General features: G+C 44.2%; 1 protein-coding gene and 1 pseudogene across 2 annotated transcripts in view; one reads left to right on the forward strand and one right to left on the reverse strand.

Annotated features, from left to right (window-relative positions):
- Positions 1 to 17,048, reverse strand: part of MCCC2 (methylcrotonoyl-CoA carboxylase 2) — a 72,404-nt gene extending 55,356 nt beyond the window's left edge. The window contains exons 1-4 of the mRNA XM_032278835.1: positions 16,781 to 17,048; positions 12,770 to 12,836; positions 6,762 to 6,846; positions 1,255 to 1,356 (exon numbers count right to left, since the gene is read on the reverse strand). Of these exons, the coding sequence (XP_032134726.1) occupies positions 1,255 to 1,356; positions 6,762 to 6,846; positions 12,770 to 12,836; positions 16,781 to 16,909 (383 nt within the window). The 5' untranslated portion in view covers positions 16,910 to 17,048. The remainder of the gene's footprint in view (positions 1 to 1,254; positions 1,357 to 6,761; positions 6,847 to 12,769; positions 12,837 to 16,780) is intronic.
- Positions 1,365 to 3,579, forward strand: LOC116552155 (annotated as a pseudogene). The gene has a single exon (XR_004269249.1). The product of XR_004269249.1 is annotated as a palmitoyltransferase ZDHHC6 pseudogene (transcript).
- Positions 17,049 to 22,216: the final 5,168 nt, after the last annotated feature.

Here is a 22,216-nt window from a genome sequence, read left to right on the forward strand (position 1 = left end):
TAAAGAGAGGCACAGGGGCCAGGCCTTTCTACTCAGAGTTCCCACTGAGGCTCAGCAATGGGACAGCCTCTAAGCCTAAGCACTTAGAATCTTGCCTTCCACTGCAGCTGCTAAACTTATAGAACATAAACCAGGAACTGCCTATGACCATCACTGCCTCTGGATTGAGAGAGCCTGCCTAGGAACAAAGCTGACATACAGAAAGTCAGGGCCAGGAGCAGAAAACAGCCTGGGACCTAATAATACCTAAGATCATTTGAGCTCCCAGATCCAGCTATGTCCAGACTTACCAGATAAGAAAATCAATACATTCTCTTTTTCGCTTAATTTGAGCAAAACTCAGCTCATCTGTCATTTGTCAGAGAAAGAATGGTGATGATGTAAACTGTTCAACAAGACTTTTTATGCAAAGATCACTTTGAACTATAATGAAGGCCAGGGCAATGGCTCATGTTTGTAATCCCAGCACTTTGGGAGGTCAAGGTAGAAGGATCACTTGATGCCAGGGGTTCAAGGCTACAGTAAGCTATGATCATGCCACTGTACTTCAGCCTGGGTGACAAAGTAAGACCCCAACTCAAAATAAAATTATAATGATGTGCTGGCCTATATTCAAGATCATTTGAGCCCAGAAGTTTGAGATTAGCCTAAGCAACAGAGCAAGAAACCAACTCTAAAACAACAAAAAAGGAAAATAGAATTCATAATTAAGTGCTACTTTATACCTATTAAATGACTGAACTTTTTTCAGCCATAATATCCAATACTAGAGCATCTCTAGTGAAAAGATAAAGACTGGTCTCCTTCCTTGCCCTTGTCTCAATGGAAAGAAATCTTTTTTTTTCTTTTGAAACAGAGTCTTGCTCTGTTGCCCAGACTGGAGAACACTGGCATGATCTTGGCTCACTGCAACCTCCGCCTCCTGGGTTCAAATGATTCTCCTATCTCAGCCTCCCCAAGTAGCTGGGATTACAGGCATGTACCACCATGCCAGCTTATTTTTGTATTTTTAGTAGACATGAGGTTTCACCATGCTGGCCAGCCTGATCTCAAACTCTTGACCTCAGGTTATCCACCTGCCTCGGACTTCCAAAGTGCTGGGATTACAGGTGTGAGCCACAGTGCCCAGCCAGTCCTACATAATATAAATAGCATATAAATCGCATGCTAATATGCAAAGTGAGTGCTGGATGCCTGTGCTTCATCAAAGTCTTCTTCTTAACCCACATTATGAAACACAGGTAGAATACTCACCCTGATACTCTTCCAATGCCTGTAATAATGCCACCCCCTGGTACCTCCTCATTGTCATATAACTGGTAACCTGCAAACTGGGATAATTCCAGAAATGGAGACCTGAAGGGAAGAAAGGAGGTCGTTTGAATTAACGTCATTAAAAAATACACATTTAGGTCACAGCGAGGGCACTGGCAGAGGGGCACGTAGCAGGTCCCACACTCCAGCCTCTCAAGGCCGGGGTGTGCTGCCTGCTTGTCCTGGAGTGAAGTGCCCATGATCGAGTCATCCAAGGAGGAAAAAATCTGTTCCAGGTGAGCCCAGGCCGCCCCGGATATGCGATGGCTGAGGAGGGGACACCAGGGACCACACTGAGGTTGGGTTTCACACCAAGATACTGGATTCTCCTAGTTAAGATAAAGAGTTTTGGGTGCCTGACAGTGAAAATGGCATAATCTGCGTTAATAGTTCACAGCTCAAAGGCATGACAGTTAAAGAACACACATGGACTTGTGGCACATGGAAATGTGTGCACAGAAAAAGGAAATCTATAATTCTTTAAAAGTAGGAAGGCATTCTTCCTTGCCAAAATGGGTACATTCTGTTCATTATCAAGTTTGAAAATCTCCAAGAATTAAAGAGACTGTGTCACTAGGGTCCCATCATAGCCCTTGGTGTTATAGCAATATGTTCTACAATGGCCATGATTGACTCTGTGTTGCGGTATTGGCCCTTACATACAACTGGAAGAAGTGTGAATTTCATCATGTTGATAAATTGGACTGTCATGATTCTTTATAATTACTTCAATGCCATGTTTGTCGGTCCGGGCTTTGTCCCTCTGGGGTGGAAACTGGAAATTTCTCAGGATATCATGTATCTCCAGTATTGTAAAGTCTGCCAAGCATACAAGGCACCAGGTTCACATCACTGCAGAAAGTGTTAACAGACGTGTGATGAAGATGGACGTTCACTGTCCTTGGATCAGCAACTGTTGTGGTTACCAAAATCATGCTTCGTTCACACTGCTTCTCCTTTTAGCACCACTGCATCGTATCCATGCTGCTTTCATTTTTGTGATGACTATGTACACACAGCTTTATAATTGGCTCTCCTTCGGATGGAACACAGTGAAGACTGACATGAGTACAGCCCGCAGAGATCCTCTTCCAATTGTTCCACTTGGATTAGCTGCATTTGCTGCCACCTTGTTTGCCTTGGGATTAGCTTTAGGAACAACCATAGCTGATGGGATGTTGTTTGTTATGCAGATGAAAATAATTCTCAGAAACAAAACTTCTACTGAATCATGGATTGAAGAGAAGGCTAAAGACTGAATTCAATATTATCAACTAGATGAAGTCTGTTTTTCCTTATGATACAGGAAGTAGATGGAGGAACTTTAAACAGGTATTTACATGGTCAGGGGTCCCTGAAGGAGATGGACTTGAGTGGCCAGTAAGAGACGGCTGTCACCAATACAGCTTAACAATAGAACAGTTGAAACAAAAAGCAGGTAAGAGAGTCAGAAGTGTTCTCTATAAAGTAATAGAAGATTATAGTGGTGCCTGCTATCCTTTGAATAAAGGAATCAAAACCTTCTTCACAAGCCCCTGCACTGAAGAGCCTCGAATACAGCTACAAAAAGGGGAATTCGTTTTAGCCACAAGAGGTTTACAATACTGGCTGTATGGAGACAAAATTCTTGATGATTCTTTTATAGAAGGTGTTTCAAGAATAAGGGGATTGTTCCCTAGAAAATGTGTGGAAAAGTGTCCCTGTGATGCTGAAACACATCAAGCTCCAGAGGGCAAGCAGAAAAATACATAGCTGCTGTCAAAACGAAATTATCCTTTAAGTCTGCTTAATTACTTGAAAATTGTACATATTACTAAAGAATTATGCAACGAGCCTACTCTGGTTAAGATGTTCTTTTCCTCAAAGGTGCCCTAGTGCCATGATTTAAATATTTTTATTACCATTTTGAAATGGAGAGGCCATTTTGCATATATATGCCTTTGAATTCTTGCCCCTCTTTACTACCTCTTCTTCCCCCTCAAAAGAAAAACATTTCACCCAAGTAAGTGAATGGCATTTTCTCTAGGATTTTCTTATGCACTGCACACTCTAGACCTCACCTGCAGATACAGTTCCCTCCTTGCCAGGTGCATCTGCATGTGGTACTTCTCTTTTCCCTCACATGATATTTCTTATATGATATTCTAGATACTACAGAATTCAATTTGTCAGATTCAGTATAAGCTCAAATTTTGTTACGTGTCTTAATAATACAAATTTTGTCAAATCAAATAAAGATCAATGGATGTTCTGTATAAAAAAAAATACACATTTAAACAGCTACACATGGAAATGATTTTTTCTTAATAAGACAATGTTTCAAATAAGCATGCTGTACATAAAATATATTTTTAAAAATCTAACATGGGTGTAGTGGCTCAAGTTTATAATCCAACTATTCAGGAGGCTGAGGCAAGAGGCTTGTTTGAGCCCAAGAGTTGGAGGCCAGCCTGGACAACATAGCAAGACCCTGTCTCTCTCTCTCTCTCTCTTTTTTTTTTTTTTGGAGATGGAGTCTTGCTCTGTCACCCAGACTGGAGTGCAGAGGTGTGATCTCAGCTCACTGCAACCTCCACCTCCTGTATTCAAGCAATTCTGCCTCAGCCTCCCGAGTAGCTGGAGTTACAAGCACGCACCACCATGATGGGCTAATTTTTTTGTATTTTTAGTAGAGATGGGGTTTCACCATGTTGGCCAGGCTGGTCTCAAACTCCTGAATTCAGGTGATCTGCCCACCTCGGCCTCCCAAAGTGCTGGGGTTACAGGCATGGGCCATCACACCCAGCTGAGACCCTGTCGTTTAAAACTTTTGTTGCTAGATGGGGTGGCTCACGCCTGTAATCCTAGCACTTTGTGGGTCTCATGTGGGTGGATTGCTTGAGCCCAGGAGTTCAAGACCAGCCTGAGCAACATAGTGAAACCATGTTTCTACAAAAAAGAATTTTTTTAAAACATAGCTGGTCATGGTGGCAAACACCCGTGGTCCCAACTACTTGGGAGGCTGTGGTGGAAGAATCACTTGAGTCCAGGAGATCAAGGCTGTAGTAAGCTGTGACTGTGCTACTACACTCCAGCCTGGGCAATGGAATGAGATGCTGTCTCAAAAAAACAAATAAATGGCCAGGTGCAGTGGCTCACACCTGTAATCCCAGCACTTTGGAAGGCCAAGACAGGAGGATCACCTCAGGTCAGGAGTTTGAGGCCAGCCTGGATAATGTGGTGAAACCCTGTCTCTACTAAAAATACAAAAAAAAAAAAAAAAAAAATTAGCCAGGCATGGTGGCACGTGCCCGTAAATCCCAGCTACTCAGGAGGCTGGGGTAGGAGAATCACCTCAATTTGGGAGGCAGAGGTTGCAGTGAGCTGAAATCGCGCCACTGTACTCCAGCTTGGGCAACAGAGCAAGGCTCCATCTCAATAAATAAATAAATAAATCCTTTCCATGTGCCAGGCTCTCTTCTAAGGGCTTTAGAAGCACTCACTCATGACTGGGCGCAGTGGCTCACGCCTGTAATCCCAGCACTTTGGGAGGCCAAGGAGGGTAGATCATTAGGTCAAGAGATTGCAACCATCCTGTCCAACATGGTGAAACCCTGTCTCTACTAAAAATACAAAAATTAGCTGGGTGTGGTGGCACATACCTGTAGTCCCAGCTACTTGGGAAGCTGAGGCAGAAGAATCGCCTGAACCTGGGAGGCAGGGGTTGCAGTGAGCCAAGATTGCGCCACTGCACGCCTGCCTGGGCAATAGAGAGAGACTCTGTCTCAAAAAAAAAAGAAAAGAAACACTCACACATGTCCTCCTTAGAACCACCTTCTGAGATGGACCCTATTACGATCCTCATTTACTGATGAGGAAACTGAAACACACAGAGATCAAGTCACTTGTCTAAGGTGACATAGTAAGTAGCAGAGCTGGGAGCTCCATAAGCAGTCTACCCCCAGGGACCAGTCTCTTAACCATTAGTTTGTCTCTCACTTACTTACATGGTCAAGACACATTAGGAGGGAAAAAAGAGGGTTGGCTACAAAACAGCACATTAGTATGATTTCATTTTTGTTTTAAAAAAAATAGGTGTCTGATATATATATATGCATATAAACAGCCTACAAGAATAATATATTAGGTGTTAACAGTGCTTGTCTCCAGGTTGGATGTGGGTGCACGTGCCACGAGAAAAAAGACTTTGGGAGTTTTCACTTACCCCCTCTCCCCCTTGCATCCCATATCCAATCCTTCAGGGAATCCTTTTGGGTTGGCTCTGTCTTTACAACACATCCAGAACCCTGCACTCCTACTGCCACCACTACCACCACCCTAGGCCAAGTCCCCATCACGTCTGCCTCAAATCCCCACAATCACCCTCTAACTGGTCACAGGGCTTCCACTCCTGCTGCCCGTCTACTCACGACACATCGGCTGGAATAACTCTTTTAAACTATGTCAGATCATAATCTTCTCCTGTTCCAAACCCTACAATAGCGCCCCATTTCTCCCATGGTGAAAACCAAAACCTTTACAATAACCCACAAGGCCCTACAGGATCGGACCCATCTCCTACTCTTCTCCCCTCACTCCCTCCAGCACAACCACCCAGCCTCCTGGCTACCCCTTGAGCATACCAGGATATGTGACACACTCCCACCTCAGGGCCCTGGCACTGGCCGTTCCTGCTGCCTGTAACACTCTTTCCCCAGATAATTGCAATGTTCTCTCTCTTTCCTCCTTCAAGTCTTTGCTCAATCATCACCTTCTCAATGAGGCCTACCTTGGCACCACCCCTTAAAACTGCAACTTGTGGCCAGGCACGGTGGCTCATACCCTTAATCCCAGCACTTTGGGAGGTCAAGGTGGGTGAATCACGAGGTCAGGAGTTCAAGAGCAGTCTGGTCAAGATGGTGAAACCCCGTCTCTACTAAAAATACAAAAATTAGCCAAGTGTGGTGGCAGGAGCCTGTAATTCCAGCTGCTCGGGAGGCTGAGGCAGAGAATTGCTTGAACCCAGGATGCGGAGGTTGCAGTGAGCCAAGATCTCACCACTGCACTCCAGCCTGGGTGAGAGAGTGAGACTCTGTGTCAAAAAAAAAAACAAAAAACTGCAACTTGCCCCACATCTTCCTCTCTTTTACGCTTGGCTACCTTTTCTTTTTCTGATGACATTTATCACTTACTGACACACTACATAAGTTACAATGTTTACTGTTGTTTTCTGTCTCCCCTTGCTATGATGTAAACTCCAGTATGGCAAAGATCTGTGTCTGTTTTGGTCACGCATATATCACTAGAGTACCTGAAACAGTGCTTGACACATATTAGGCTCTCAATAAACACATGTTGCTGAATCTTACAGTGAGAACTAGAATTCAAAATGACTGATTTACAAGACTGTCTAATAAAGTACCATGGAAGAGAGAACACTCTGAGTTAGCAATTGGCTGTGTACCCACCCTGGGTCTATGAGATTGTCAATTCTTTCTCTAGGCAATAGTTTTCCTCTTGATATGTGAAGTGCTCGGGCTTTCTCACCACCTCCTATGATGAAAACACGATTAGATTAGATTAGATTGGATTAGATTGACACGATAAAAAGGTCTCAATGCCAGTAAAACATAATACTTAATCCAAACTATAGTACTTTTTAAAAGTTCAACATGTCCTCTGAGAAAAGGCTAATCATTTACTCAATTTACAAGTTGCCAATTTTCTGAAGTAAATTTAAAAACTGGTATTTAAAAAAAAAAAAAATCAAGTCAGGCGCAGTAGCTCACGCCTGTAATCCCAGCACTTTGAGAGGCTGAGGTGGGTGGATCACAAGGTCAGGAGTTCCAGGTCAGCCTGGCCAACATAGTAAAACCCTGTCTCTACTAATAATACAAAAAATTAGCCAGGCATGGTGGAGGGCACCTGTAATCCCAGCTACTCAGGAGGCTGAAGCAGGAGAATCTCTTGAATCGGGAGGCAAAGGTTGCAGTGAGCCCAGATTGCGTCATTGCACTCCAGCCCGGGTGACAGTGTGAGACTCTGTCTCAAAGAAAAAAAATCAATCTATCCCTGATCCTAGAGTATACCCTAGAGTCTATGTTCTGAATTCACTAGTAATTACTTAAATTACAGAGTATTTTCTCTGCAGCTCACATATTGCAAATATCGCCTCATCGCCACCATATTTATTAAATACATGCTATGATAGATCTGGAAAATTCCTATTTTCATTTGTCCCAGGTAAAAATATGATTTTAGAAATTCCATAATAAGCACAGTAAATTTGCCTAAAGATGACATTAGTGATCCATAACTTTTCCAGCTTGCAACTGGAAGAGTTGAACACTTTAGCGTTTTACAAGTCCCCTTACTTGACTCAGAGATTGTCTTCCATGCTTCCCAACACTGCTCACATCACGACAGACAAATAAAATTATAACTGAAGAGCTCACTGGGGTATCTGTATTCTTGGGAATATCTATAACCCATTCTCAGCAAACCAAGGTAATGAAGCAAGAACAGAAGTATCAAATTGTACCTTTAATAATTAAAACATTAGTTTATTTTTATTGGTGCCCAAGAATTTCATGTTAATATAGTCTTTGTGTAACGAAATGTTCAACTCTTTCAGAAAGTTATTTCTTTGTTTATTTGAGCAAGAAAATAATTTCAAACAATCTTCCAAGTGTGACCTTTTTTCTTTTTTGAGACAAGATCTCACTGTCACCCAGGCTAGACTGCAGTGGTGCCATCATGGCTCACCACAGTCTTCAACTCCTGAACTCAAGTGATCCTCTCGCCTCAGGCTTCCCAGCAACTAGTACTACAGGCATGCGCCACCACTCCAGCTAAATTTTTGCGATGAGGTCTCGCTATGTTGCCGAGGCAGGTATCAAACACCTGGCTTCATGCAATTCTCCTGCCTTCACCTTCCAAAGTGCTGGGATTACAGGTATAAGCCACCGCACCCAGCCTTTTTTTGTTTTTGTTTTGACACAGGGTCTTGCTTGGTCTCGAGGCTGGTCACAGCTCACTGTAACCTCAAACTCCTGGACTCACGCAGCCTTTCCACCTCAGCCTCCCAAAGTGTTGGGATTACAAGTGTGGGCCACCACACCCAGCCATGACCTTATTTTTCAAACCAGGACTCTGCTATACCCAAAAGGAATTTTTTTTCCTGGAAGGGGTACATAGCATATTTTTAAGATTAAATCTGCCTTTAGGTTGCCAAGAAAATTGTATCACGTCTAATATTCTATTAAAATGAAAATACTTCTGGGAGGGAAAGACAGACCTCTTTATAAGATAGTATGAGTTAAACCATATTGCTTTTCTCTTTTCTCCAACTACTGGCTGAGTCCCTGCTGAGGTGTACTGAGAGGAGGGAGAGGGAGGGACAAAGGGGTTACAAAGGGAAGAGGAAGCTTTGGGGAATAATATATTCATTATTTTGATTGCCAAGATGGTTTCATGGATGTATACACATGTCAAAACTCATCAGATTGCACACTTTAAATAATGGTTTACTGAATACAATAAATCTGTTTAAAAATATATATTAAGGCCAGGCACGGTGGCTCACACCTGTAATCCCAGCATTTAGAAGGCTGAGGCGGCTGGATCACGAGGTCTGGAGTTAGAGACCAGCCTGGCCAATATGGTGAAACACTATCTCTACTAAAAACACAAACATGGCCGGGCGCGGTGGCTCAAGCCTGTAATCCCAGCACTTTGGGAGGCCGAGGCGGGTGGATCACGACGTCAAGAGATCGAGACCATCCTGGTCAACATGGTGAAACCCCGTCTCTACTAAAAAACTACAAAAAATTAGCTGGGCATGGTGGCGCGTGCCTGTAGTCCCAGCTACTCAGGAGGCTGAGGCAGGAGAATTGCCTGAACCCAAGAGGCGGAGGTTGCGGTGAGCCGAGATCGTGCCATTGCACTCCAGCCTGGGTAACAAGAGTGAAACTCCGTCTCAAAAAAAAAAAAAAAAAAAAAAAAAAACACAAACATTACCCAGGCGTGGTAGCGTGCGCCTGTAATCGGAAGGCTGAGGCAGAAGAATTGCTTGAAGCCTGGAGGCGGAGATTGCAGTAAGCTGAGATCACAATGAACTCCAACCTGGGTGACAGAGTGAGACCCATCGCAAAAAAAAAAAAAAAAAAATACATATATATGGTAGGAGGAAGGTACTAATTCAAAAACTACCCATTGGATATTATGCTGATTACCTGGGAGACAAAATTATCTGTACACCAAACTCCCACAACATGCAATCTACTCATATAGCAAACCTGCACATGTACCCCTGAACCTAAAATAAAAGTTGGAAAGAAAAACAAAATACATCTTAAAAGAAAAATAACCTAAGGCACTGCAAGGAAATCCAGACTGGGGTCAAAGTCTTTGGAGAATCACCGTAAGTGCCCACTAAGGGGCTAGCAGGAGAAGGGGAGAAGAGGAAGTTGGGGGTGACAGAGAGGTGTGGTAAGACACATTGAAAAAAAAAAAGGCTGGGCACAGTGGCTCACTCCTGTAATCCCAGCACTTTGTGGGGTCGAGGTGGGTGGATTACTCGAGGCCAGGAGTTTGAGACCAGCCTGGACAACATGGTGAAACCCCATCTCTACTAAAAATATGAAAAATCAGCCAAGTCTGGTGGTGCATGTCTGTGGTCCCAGCTACTTGGGAGGCTGAGGCAGGAGAATCATTTGAACCCATGAAGCCGAGGTTGTAGTGAGCCAAGATGGTAACACTACACTCCAGCCTGAGTGACAGAACAAGACTCCATCTCAGAAAAAAAAAAAAAAAAAAAAAAAGGACTTAAACAACATCATTCTTTAGCAATTCTGCCTAGAGTGGCGCCTTACAATTTGGAGCAGCTAGTGAATTCTGGTTTTATTAGGAAGAACCAGAAGGAGAGTTATCCTTGATGCAGGCTCACAGAGTACAGAATTAAGTTCCCTTGACATTTAATTCTTGCCAAAACTGTGAAGGCCAAGTTTGTCCTTTCTCCCTTCTCCCCCCTTCCTTTCCCAGGGAGTCCGGCTCAGTCCTCTCCCCTCCTGTGGCCACCAGCCTTCACCACGGTTCCTCAGCACCCACCATCCCCAAAAGGCACCCAATGCCACAAGACAACTCACTCCTTCACTGAGTCAAACCCACCATCTTTTTTTTTTTTTCTTTTTTTTTTTTAAGACAAAGTCTTTCTCTGTCTCCCAGGTTGGAGCGCAATGGCGCAATCTCAGCTCACTACAACCTCCTCCTCCTGGGTGCAAACGATTCTCCTGCCTCAGCCTCCCAAGTAGCTGGGATTACAGGCATGAGCCACCACACCCAGCTAATTTTGTATTTTTAGTAAAGATGGAGTTTCACCATGTTGGTCAGGCTGGTCTCAAATATCTGACCTCACGTAATCCACCCACCTCGGCCTCCCAAAGTGCTGGGATTACAGGTGTGAGCCACTATGCCCAGCCCCAAAACCCACCATCTTAATGTCTAAGGGGGACAGTGAGTTTACCAAATCAAACTCTCAACATGGGCATGACGACTGAGTTATCACCCCTAACAATGCATTTTCATTTCAGCAAGTTTAGATTCCTTTCCTGGAGACAACACCTTTATCTAAAATGGCTTCAAAAGTATGAATTCCATAGCTGGATACAGGGGCACATGTATAATCTCAGCTACTTGGGAGGCTGAGGCAAGAAGATCACTTGAGCTCATGACTTCGAGTCCAACGTGAGCAACAGGGTGGGGAGATCCTGTCTCTAAATAAATAAGTAAATAAGCAATTCTAGACCATACTTGCCAAATCCAGTCTTCTTCACTATTTTCATACTCCTGAGACTTAGTATTTACACTACTCCACTCTCAATGTACAATTTTAGATTAAAAGTATTATATATTAAGTATTACATATTTGTTGATAAAAGAGTTATCTGAAACAGTCTATCAAATATGAAGAATGCTTTCCATCTGAGATTCAGCACTGAGGAAAAATATATTAAACACCTATTAAGAAATCACCGGCTAGGTGTGGTGACTCACACCTGTAATCCCAGCACTTTGGGAGACCAAGACAGGAGGATCACTTGAACCAGGGGTTCAAAAAAATTTTCTCTTAAAAAAAAAAAAAATTGGGGCCGGGCGCGGTGGCTCAAGCCTGTAATCCCAGCACTTTGGGAGGCCGAGGCGGGTGGATCACGAGGTCAAGAGATCGAGACCATCCTGGTCAACATGGTGAAACCCCGTCTCTACTAAAAATACAAAAAATTAGCTGGGTATGGTGGCACGTGCCTGTAATCCTAGCTACTCAGGAGGCTGAGGCAGGAGAATTGCCTGAACCCAGGAGGCGGAGGTTGCGGTGAGCCGAGATCGCGCCATTGCACTCCAGCCTGGGTAACAAGAGCGAAACTCCGTCTCAAAAAAAAAAAAAAAAAAAAAAAAAAAAAAAAAAAATTAAGGCCGGGCGTGGTGGCTCATGCCTGTAATCCAAGCACTTTGGAGGCCAACACGGGCAGATCACCTGAGGTCGGGAGTTCAAGACCAGCCTGACCAACATGGTGAAACCCCATCTTTAAAAAAAAAAAAAAATTAATAAAAATAAAAAGTAAATTATTCAAAAAATTTATGAATTTGAATCTTTACTTTTCACCCCAAAAGTGATAGTGCGCTATGAGGAGAAAACCTGGCCAAGTAATAGAAAAAATAAAATTAAATGCCTGCATACCAACAAATGCATAGTCATAAGAGTCAAAAGCTTGGCCAGGAACATGGCTCACGCCTTTATTTGCAACACTTTGGGAGGCCAAGGTGGATGAATCACTTCTTGTCAGGAGTTCAAGACCAGTGAGGCCAACATGGTGAAACCCTGTCTCTACTAGAAAAATACAAAAATTAGCCAGGCATGGTGGCGGGTGCCTGTAATCCCAGCTACTTGGGAGGCTGAGGTAGGAGAATCACTTGAACAGAGGAAGTGGAGGTTGCAGTGAGCCAAGATCGGGCCACTGCACTCCAGCCTGGGCGACAGAGCAAGACTCCATTTCAAGAAACAAAAAGAGTCAAAAGCTTAATTCCACTAGTTTTTCCTAAAACCAGTAACTATAAAGGACATCTTGCCGGGCGCGGTGGCTCAAGCCTGTAATCCCAGCACTTTGGGAGGCCGAGGTGGGTGGATCACGAGGTCAAGAGATCGAGACCATCCTGGTCAACATGGTGAAACCCCGTCTCTACTAAAAATACAAAACATTAGCTGGGCATGGTGGTGCGTGCCTATAATCCCAGCTACTCAGGAGGCTGAGGCAGGAGAATTGCCTGAACCCAGGAGGCGGAGGTTGCGGTGAGCCGAGATCGCGCCATTGCACTCCAGCCTGGGTAACATGAGTGAAACTCCATCTCAAAAAAAATCCAACTCAAAAAAAAAGGACATCGTAAGCAAAAGGATAAACTGAAGAATAAATGCTGTGTTTACCTAGTTTTATACGCTGCATTCGTTCATGGAGCTGATTTACTAGTGCTTTCATCTGCTCGTAGTTCTCCTAAAACAGAAGTAGAGGAGTGGGGGAGAGAAATATTAGAAAGCAATTCCTTTTTCCCAAAATAAAGGCTAAAAAAAAAAAAAAAACACATTGTTCTGTGCCAACTCTGTGTGACCGCCACACTGGGCCTCCCCTATCCATGGCAGCCACACTAGGCCACTGGAGTCTATGGAAAAACTCACCCCTTCCTGTCTTGTTCTTCACCACCCCACTTGTTCATCTCTCCAAGTCTTACCCCTCTGCAAGCCTAATTCATGTTTCATCTCATCTTCAACTCCACTTCTGGCCACTCCTACTCAATTTAACATCTTTCTTCCCTAAACACCTTCTGAACTTAAATTGATCTCTATTTGTTTTCCTGTTTTAAGCTTTTTGAAGATTAAAATACCATCTTATTTTTCCTGTCCCATCAGTCACTATCTGAGATTCCAACCAAGGCTTGCTTACTGACAAATTACACATAAAAACAAATCCCAGAGGGAAAAAAAAAAGATCCCTTTTATTTTTTTGTACTTTGTATTTTTATTTTTTGGGACAGTCTGGCTCTGTTGCACAGGCTAGAGTGCAATGGCGCAATCTCGGCTCACTGCAACCTCCGCCTCCCGGGTTCAAGCGATTCTCCTGCCTCCTGCCTCAGCCTACCGAGTAGCAGGGACTACAGGTGCCCACCATGACCAGCTAATTTTTGTATTTTTAATACAGACAGGGTTTCTCCATGTTGGCCAGACTGGTCTCGAACTCCTGAGCTCAAGTGATTCACCCACATCTGCCTTCCAAAGTACTGGGATTACAGGTATGAGCCACTGCATCTGGCCATGGATCCTATTTTGTTTTAAAAAGCACAGGCTGCCGGGCGCGGTGGCTCACGCCTGTAATCCCAGCACTTTGGGAGGCTGAGGAGGGAGGATCACGAAGTCAGGAGATTGTGACCATCCTGGCCAACATGGTGAAACCCCATCTCTAAAAAAAAAGCACAGGCTAGGTGTGGTGGCTCACACCTGTAATCCTAGAGCTTTGGGAGGTAGAGGCAGAGGCATTGCTCAAGCCCAGGAGTTTGAGACCAGCCTGGGCCACATAGGAAGACTTCCATCTCTACAAAAAGAATACAAAATAAAAAGAATAAGAATTTTTAAATTATCTGGGCGTGGTGTTATGTCCCAGCGACCCAGCAGACTGAGGTGGAAGGATCTCTTGGGCCCAGGAGTTGGAGGCTGCAGTGAACTAGGACCATGACACTGTACTCCAGCCTGCACGACAGAGCAGAACTGTTTCAAATAAACAAACAAACAAATAAATAAATAAATAAAAACTCTATGCTGGGATATATTCAGAAATTTTCTAAGTAATACACTAGGAAATGTTAACAGTGAGAAGTAGAAAAAAGGTAGAGGGATTAACTTTTCACCCTTCTGTATTTCTAAAGTTTGTTTGGTCAGCATATTACTTTTGAACAACACTTAAATAGCTAATTACCTTTGAAATTCAGAGTCTGGCCCACTAACACATTTTGCTTCCCATGTGATTAGCATCTCTACTTATTTAGTTCCTTTTACCTGATAAAACCCTCAGCAACTTCCTAACTGTTCAATTTTAGATGAATATTCAGTCTATAGCATGGCTCCATTATTTCCTATTCTCTACAGCTCCAAGAGCTATGGAGGTCATGATTTCCTCTACATTCTCTTGCTCTGCAAAATCCAAAAAACAAAAAACAAGGAGGCAGCACAGTGTTCAGGAAAGAACGAGTTGGACCTAACACAAATATACACAGAATATGTCACCCTACAACAGCAGAAAAAAGTATGTAACTTTTCTTAAGTGCACAGAGAACATTCTCCAAGACAGACTACATGTCAGGCCACAAAAAAAATCTTAATAAATGTTAAAAGATTAAAATCATACAAATTATCCTTTCCTTTTTTTTTTTTTAAAGAAGGAGTCTGGCGCCTGGCTCTGTAGCTCAGGCTGGAGTGCAGTGGTACAATCTTAGTTCACTGCAACCTCCGCCTCCCAGGTTCACGCATCTCTCCTGCCTCACCCTCCCACATAGCTGGGATTACAGGGGTCTGCCACCACGCCCAGGTAATTTTTGTATTTTTAGTGGAGACAAGGTTGGCCATGTTGGCCAGGCTGGTCTTGAACTCCTGACTTCAGGTGATCCACCCGCCTCAGCCTCCCAAAGTGCTGGTATTATAGGTGTGAGCCACCTTGCCCAGCCCAAAGTATCCTTTCAATCACAATGTAATGAAACTAGAAATCAATGTTAGAAGGATGACTGGAAAATTCACAAACATATGGAAATTAAACAACGTGCTCTTAAACAACCAGTGAGTCAAGAAGAAAAGCACTGACCCACTCAGGCTGACGTTTGCCTCCACAGACTAGACTATATCTGTGCCAAGCTTGGTGCATCAGATTTACACCACAGAAGAGCCAGTACTGGCTACACTTCACCTCCAAGGCAATCCTTTGTCAACCAACCTAGCCTCCTGAGGATGAGTATCGCCAACCAAGAAACAGTGTAATTTAGCGGCACAAGGACAGACTTGGAAGCCAGACAGACCTGAGTTCAGCTTTTAGTTTCCCTACTTACTGATCTCTCAGGGCCCCAGGTATGTGTGTTATTGTTTTTCAATCACCTATAAAACAATTTCTACAACCTAGTAATTTTCTTGTGAAGATGAGCAACCAGAGAGGGTAGTGCCTGACAGTCATAATGAATTGGAGCCAAGCCATTGACAAGTTCCCACCCCGTCTTTTCAACCATAGAACTCACCTAGGTAGAGTTGGGTGAGTAATAAGCATTATAAAGCAAGACCCTGGACTCAATAGTTACGAGCCAGACAACCTGACTTCAAATTCAGGCTCTGTGTTATCTCAGACAAATTACCTGGACCCTATATATCACAGTCTTCCCATCTATAAAACAGAATAACAATTGTACCTACTACACAGGATCATTATGATAAATACATGGGTGAAACCATATAAAGCCTTTAGAAAAATGGCGGGCACAAGGGGAGAGATGCCAGATGTAGGTGATGGGGAGGAAAGCATCAAATCACACTGCTACGTGTGTACCTATGCAACAGTCTTGCATGTTCTTCACATGTACCCCAAAACCTAAAATGCAATAAATAAATGGAAAAATAAAAAAGAAAAAAAGAAAAAAGGTGGGCACGCTATAAAATTTCTGCCATTAGTATTACTTATTATAGTGCTGTTATTTCTAATCAGGAAACACAGCTAAACTGGATTGTTCATCCCACTCTCCCCCACCCTCATGGCCTTGCTTTGTCTAATATGAGTACACATGAATTTCGTAATATCCCAGCAAGAACTTTTACTTTGCTTTTATTTTTATTTTAATGTTTTTTGACAGCCGGGGTTTGTATTTTTAGTAGAGACGGGGTTTCACCCAGTTGGCCAGGCTGCTCTCAAACTCCTGACCTCAGGTAATTCACTCGCCAGAGCCTCCCAAAGTGCTGGGATTACAGGTGTGAGCCACCGCGCCCAGCCATCATAACCAACTTATAAACTAAAATTTCGTAAGCACAGCGCCCCTGGTTGGGGTGTTCTAGGCCAGTGGTTGGCAAAGCTGGCTGCCAAAAGTACCCTAAGGACTTCACTACAATGTAAACACCACAACTCTACCTGAGACCTAGAAGGTCCAGAGTGGGGCTCAGGCCGCTATTCAACGAGCTCCCCAGGTGAGAATTCTAAACCAGGTTTTAAGAGCCACTGATTTCAAAGACACAAAGTACAGTGCTGGCTCTAAAAGTGAACTAAAATTTCTTTTATCTGTTAGGCTTTTCTTCTTCAAACTTCACTTGGATCCCAGAATCGACTGAGGCTCCTGAGAAGAGAGCAGCAGCTGTTGAAGCCTGCCCCTCCTCCACTTGCTTCCTCCACTCGCGGCCAGGCCCCCGGAGCGCTCAGCCTACCTGGTAGACCGCAGAGCCCGCGTCCGGCTGGGTGCCCAACGAGGCCACCGAGTCCCCGTGATAGCCGCGCAGCCCGGCGGGAGCGGCGCGGGCACAAGGCCACAGGGCTAACCTCCGGGCGGCCCACATGGCGGCGGGCACAGAGCGAGCGAGCGAAGAGAGCGAGAGAGCGGCCTGCGCTGGCCCGGAGTCGGTGCTTTCCCCTTCCGCTTCCCTGGCTGGGGCTGGTCTCGGGTCTTTGCAGCACTAGCGAAGGCCTCCCGATTCTCAGGCGGGCAGGCCCCCTCACGTGCCTAAGCACCCCGCCCGCGATTGGTCAGGCCGCGCCACGCCCCCTGAGCCAACCAATAAGAAACAGAGGCTCAGCCCCACGAGATCGCGTCCGGTCCCGAGCGCAGGAGAGCTGGGATCCCGGCTGAACAACCCTCACATGACCAACTGGGTGCCCCTAAACGGCGCAGTGCTGAAAGAGCTGCGGTTGGGCTTGGGCTGGTGTTGTGTTGACACCGATAGATAATATCACGACGGTGACTGTACCTAAGGCAGGAGAATCAGGGTCTGGAGGCAGGGAAACTAAGGCTGTCTCACACTGACTTCATAGAGCTAAACTGAAAGGAAAACCCTAACCTTCCATGCCTAAGTAGCAAAAGGATCAGGGGCTACTCCCTTTGCAAACCCCCCAACTTTCTGCCGGGCAGATAGGAAATTGGCTGTCTGCAACAAATCAGACTGACTGTCGGTGGAGTCTTCCTTTGCAACTTCGTAACTTAACTCCAGCCTCTGAATGGTTGCTGTCCACAACCAAGCAGACTGATTGGGGGCCCAGTCTTCGTTTGCATAGAGGTATAACTTTGTAACTTCACCATTGCCTCCGATTGCTTGCTTTTTGCTGTTTGCACAGGAGTGTAACTTCACTTCAGCCTCTGGTTGGCTGCTTTCTACAACCAATCAGACTGATTGTGGACTACCACTTCATTTACATGATTGGAAACTTCTAGTGAGTATTTGGACCCGAGAAGATTCTGTATCCAGTCCCTTGAGCTGCTGCTTGGTCTGCTCCCACAGTGTGGAGTGTACTTTTGTTTTCAGTAAATCCCTGCTTTGGTTCTTTCGTTGCCTCGTTCTTTCTTTGCCTTGCGGGGCGTTTCGTCAAATTATTTGTTCAAAACGTCAAGAACCTGTACAACTTGCAGTCGCGACCCTCTACCGGTGACACACCAGCAACATGGGTCAATCGCATCTAACATGTGCTTGCGTACAGCACAAGTCTCTTGTCCTTTCACTGGAGACCTTAAACACTCTTCTGATTATTTTCGCTATGTAATTATTTTTCTTTATTTTTTACTTTGTTTTATTTCATTTTTTTGAAACAGGGTCTCACTCTGTCCCCCAGACTGGAGTGCTTTGGCACGATCACATCTCGTTGAATCCTTGACCTCCCACCTCAGCCTCTGGAGTATCTGGGACTACAAGCACACATGACACCAAGCCCTGCTAATTTTTTATGTTTGTAGGGGTTTCACCACGTTGGCCATGCTGGTCTTGAACTCCTGGACTTAAGCGATCCACCCGCCATAGCCTCCCAAAGTGCTGGGGTTACAGGCGTGAGCCACCACACTGGGCACTATGTAGTGATAGATTGTGGACATCAACACTGTGATCTTAAATAAAGGACTCCAAATACACCCATAAAATTAAAACTCTATACAGAAGGTCTTGAACTTAAGGTTTTTTGTTCAAATATGTATTGAGTACTTACTAATTCTACTCCACTGGTTGCTTAGCAGGGCAAAGTAAAGGGGGAGGAGAGGTACAGAAAGGGTTCGTCTACAACTGCAGGTAAACTTACAGACTTCAAGGTACTTATGAGAAAATAATACAAATGGCCACATGATTTCTTATTGGACTGTGTAGGATAGACATTTAAGGAACAAAATGCAATTGTGAAAGGGTTGCAGCTGAGCGTTGCAGAAGCACTGAGGGTGGACTGAGCCGTGAACATGGCCAGGCTTTGTGCAAATGGGGGAGAGCATGAGCTAAACTGCAAAGGCATGATTTACACTGTGCTTGCCTCCCATGGTAAAAAAAAAAAAAAAAAAAATCCAGTAAAAACTTACTTTTCATGTACAACTAAGTAGCAGGAAAGAATGTTTGACATTTTAATTGCCACATTTTTTCTCTAAATAGTTCTTCAATTATGCAAAGTACTTAAAATCACTACCTGAAGGCAGAAAAGACACAATAGGATTTGATTCCTTGCTTTCTTTAAAAGTCATTCGCAGGTGTGGTGGCTCACGCCTGTAATCCTAGCTCTTTGGGAGGCCGAGGCGGGTGGATCACCTGAGGTCAGGAGTTTGAGACCAGCCTGGCCAATGTGGTGAAATCCCATCTCTACTAAAAATACAAAAATTTGCCGAGCATAGTCGTGCGTGCCTGTAAACCCAGCTACCTGGGAAGCTGAGGCAGGAGAATCACCGGAACCAGGGAGGCAGAGACTGCAATGAGCCAAGATCACACCACTGCGCTCCAGCCTGGGTGACAGAGCAAGACTCTGTCTCAAAAAAAAAAAAAAAAAAAAAAAAGTCATACGTGTTTCTTATTTCTTGTAACTTTTGTTACAAGAAGCTCTTTGGAAATGTGTAATGTTCCCAGAACACCTAAGTAAAAATATGCAAAAGGTGAAGTGCAAATGCACAGAAGGTCAAAAGCAATGTCACTTAGCATCTATTAGTGTCCAGTGTCTCTTTACCCCACTATTGAGATCACAGGGAGCATAATCTTTGCCACCTCTGATTTTTTAAAATAATGTTTTCTTGAGGCCAGTAACTTGAGACTGGCCTAGGCAACATAGTGAGCCCATGTCTCTGAAAAATAAAAATAGCCATGTATGGTGACACGTGCCTGGAGTCCTAGCTACTAGGGGAGCTGAGGTGGGAGAATTCACTTGAATCCAGGAGTTTGAGACTTCAATGCCATGGCACTTCAGCCTGAGTGACAGAGCTAGACCCCATCTCTAAAAAAATAAAAATAAAAATAAAATAAAATAATGTTTTATGTAATAAAATAAGAGAATGAGTTGAAAAATGTAACCGCCAGGGCTAATCTCTGCAGCCTGGTGCGCTCAGTTCTTTCCCATGAGTTGCTCATTCCATTGGCTGCCATCTTCCATATGCCTCCTTCGTTTAACTGCACCAATCCCTCTGCCCAGGGCATCTTCCCACGACCAGACTTGCCCGTTCCATCTTCTCTACCTGGTAAGCCCATACACATCCTTTAGGACTTGACTCAGGAATCTCCTCCTACAGAAGCCCTCCCTGACCCCACCTCATTAGCTCTTTCCCCCTTTAGGCCTCTATTGTGGCTCGGGTCAGCACCTGTTATTAGAGCTCATTTTGTTTCTCCAACTTGGGGTCTTGTCAGTGTCATCACCTATGGCCTATCCCTGGCATCTGTAGTATGCTAAATTTGTTGGATGAATACATGAAAAATAACTGCTCTAAATTTGTTGGTTGAATACATGAAAAATAATCAGAGCAAGAAGACATTCCAGGACACCTGAGGGAGGGTTATTTCAAGGCCAGACAACAAGCTAGGAGGTCAGGATTGGGAGTTAGGCCTGCCAGGCTCTCCTCTGCTATCAAATCTCTTCAGTAGAAACTTGATGAACTTACCTAGGATATCACATGGCATTAAATAGAAGCTTGATGACCGGCCGGGCGCAGTGGCTCACGCCTGTAATCCTAACACTTTGGGAGGCCGAGATGGGTGGATCACCTGAGGTCAGGAGTTCAAGACCAGCTTGGCCATCATGGTGAAACCCCATCTTATTAAAAAAAATTTTTTTTAATAAAAAAAAAAAAAGAAACTTGACGACCTTGCCTGAGAAATCATATGGCATTACTTTGTTTGAACCCTATTAGATTCAAGGGGAGGGAACATAGACCCCACTGCTCAATGAGAGGCGTGTCTAGGCCACTTGTAGAAAAGATGAGAGATATTGTGTGACTATCTTTGGAAAACACGACTGACATGCCAGGTACACACACTCATGTTGATACCTTTATCCCAATCTAATCTTATATTTCTTTTCCTTGGTATAACAATCCATTTCCATATTCCCTAACTCTTGCCAATGCAAATTGGCATGAAACTATTTCCTTCTGGACCGTGTTCAGTACTTTTTGGTTTGCACTGGAATCACTAACTTCTGTTAAGATCCAGAAGCAAGGAGGCATGGTAAGATTGGTCCCTCACAAGAATTGGCATCAGCTCCTAAGGCAAATGCCCCAGATAAAATGACTGAATGACTTTTACACAGGGAAAGGCTGGTCGGGAAGAGGGAGTGGATATGAAGGTAGGTTGCCTCCACCTCTGAGAAAGGCTCAAGGGGCTTTGGGCATTTGAGATTCTGGATCTTGACCACAGCTGCCCAAATGTGTCCATCCTATTTCTCAGCTTTCCATTCCTTCCTGTGTAGTGTCCTTATATCATATTGTACCTTTCATTGACCCCTCAACTCCCTTCTTGTCAAGTCCTGGCTTGATCCTCAGCCAAACTGCCCTGCATCTACAGAAGATAACAGACTCCAAGCTGTGATAAAGGATTTCTTACTTGTCACTATTATCATAAGAATCTACTCAAGGTAAATAAAATTAGTTGTGCATACAAAAACTTGTACAAAAATATTTATAACAGCTTTATTTGTAATACACAAAATCTCTAAACAACCCAAATGTCCATTAGCAGGTGAGTGAATAAGCAAATTATGGTCAATCCATATGACACAATACTGTTTGCAATAAAAGCTATGTAGGGCATGGTAGCTCACACCTATAATCCCAGCTACTTGAGAGGCTGAGACCCTTGAGCCCAGGAGTTCAAGACCAGCCTGGGCAACATAGCAAGACCCCACTCTTAAAAAATTAGCCTGATATAATGGGTGTACCTGTAGTCGCAGCTACTTTGGAGGCCAAGGTGGGAGGATCACTTGGGCCTAGGAAGTAGAGGCTGTAGTAAGCTACAGTTGCATTACTGTACTCCAGCCTGAGCAAAAGAACGAGGCCCCAACTCTTTAAAAAAAAAAAAAAAAAAAAAAGGCCAGTCACAGTGGCTCACACCTGTAATCCCAGCACTTTGGGAGACCAAGGTGGGTGGATCACGAGGTCAGGAGTTCAAGACCAGCCTGATCAACCTGGTGAAACCCCATCTCTACTAAAAATACAAAAATTAGCCAGGCATGGTGGTTGGCACCTGTAATTCCAGCTATTCAGGAGACTGAGGCAGGAGAATTGCTTTAACGTGGGAGGCGGAGATTGCACTGAGCCAAGATCACACCACTGCACTGCAGCCTGGGCGACAGAGCTAGACTCCATCTCAAAAAACAAACAAACAAAACTAGATTTTATGTAAAAGACAATCTCTAAAGGTTATCCAAGA

Source organism: Sapajus apella, unplaced genomic scaffold (genome assembly GCF_009761245.1).
Source record: "Sapajus apella isolate SASKATOON/1434 unplaced genomic scaffold, GSC_monkey_1.0 scaffold1, whole genome shotgun sequence".
Taxonomy (NCBI): Eukaryota; Metazoa; Chordata; class Mammalia; order Primates; family Cebidae; genus Sapajus; species Sapajus apella.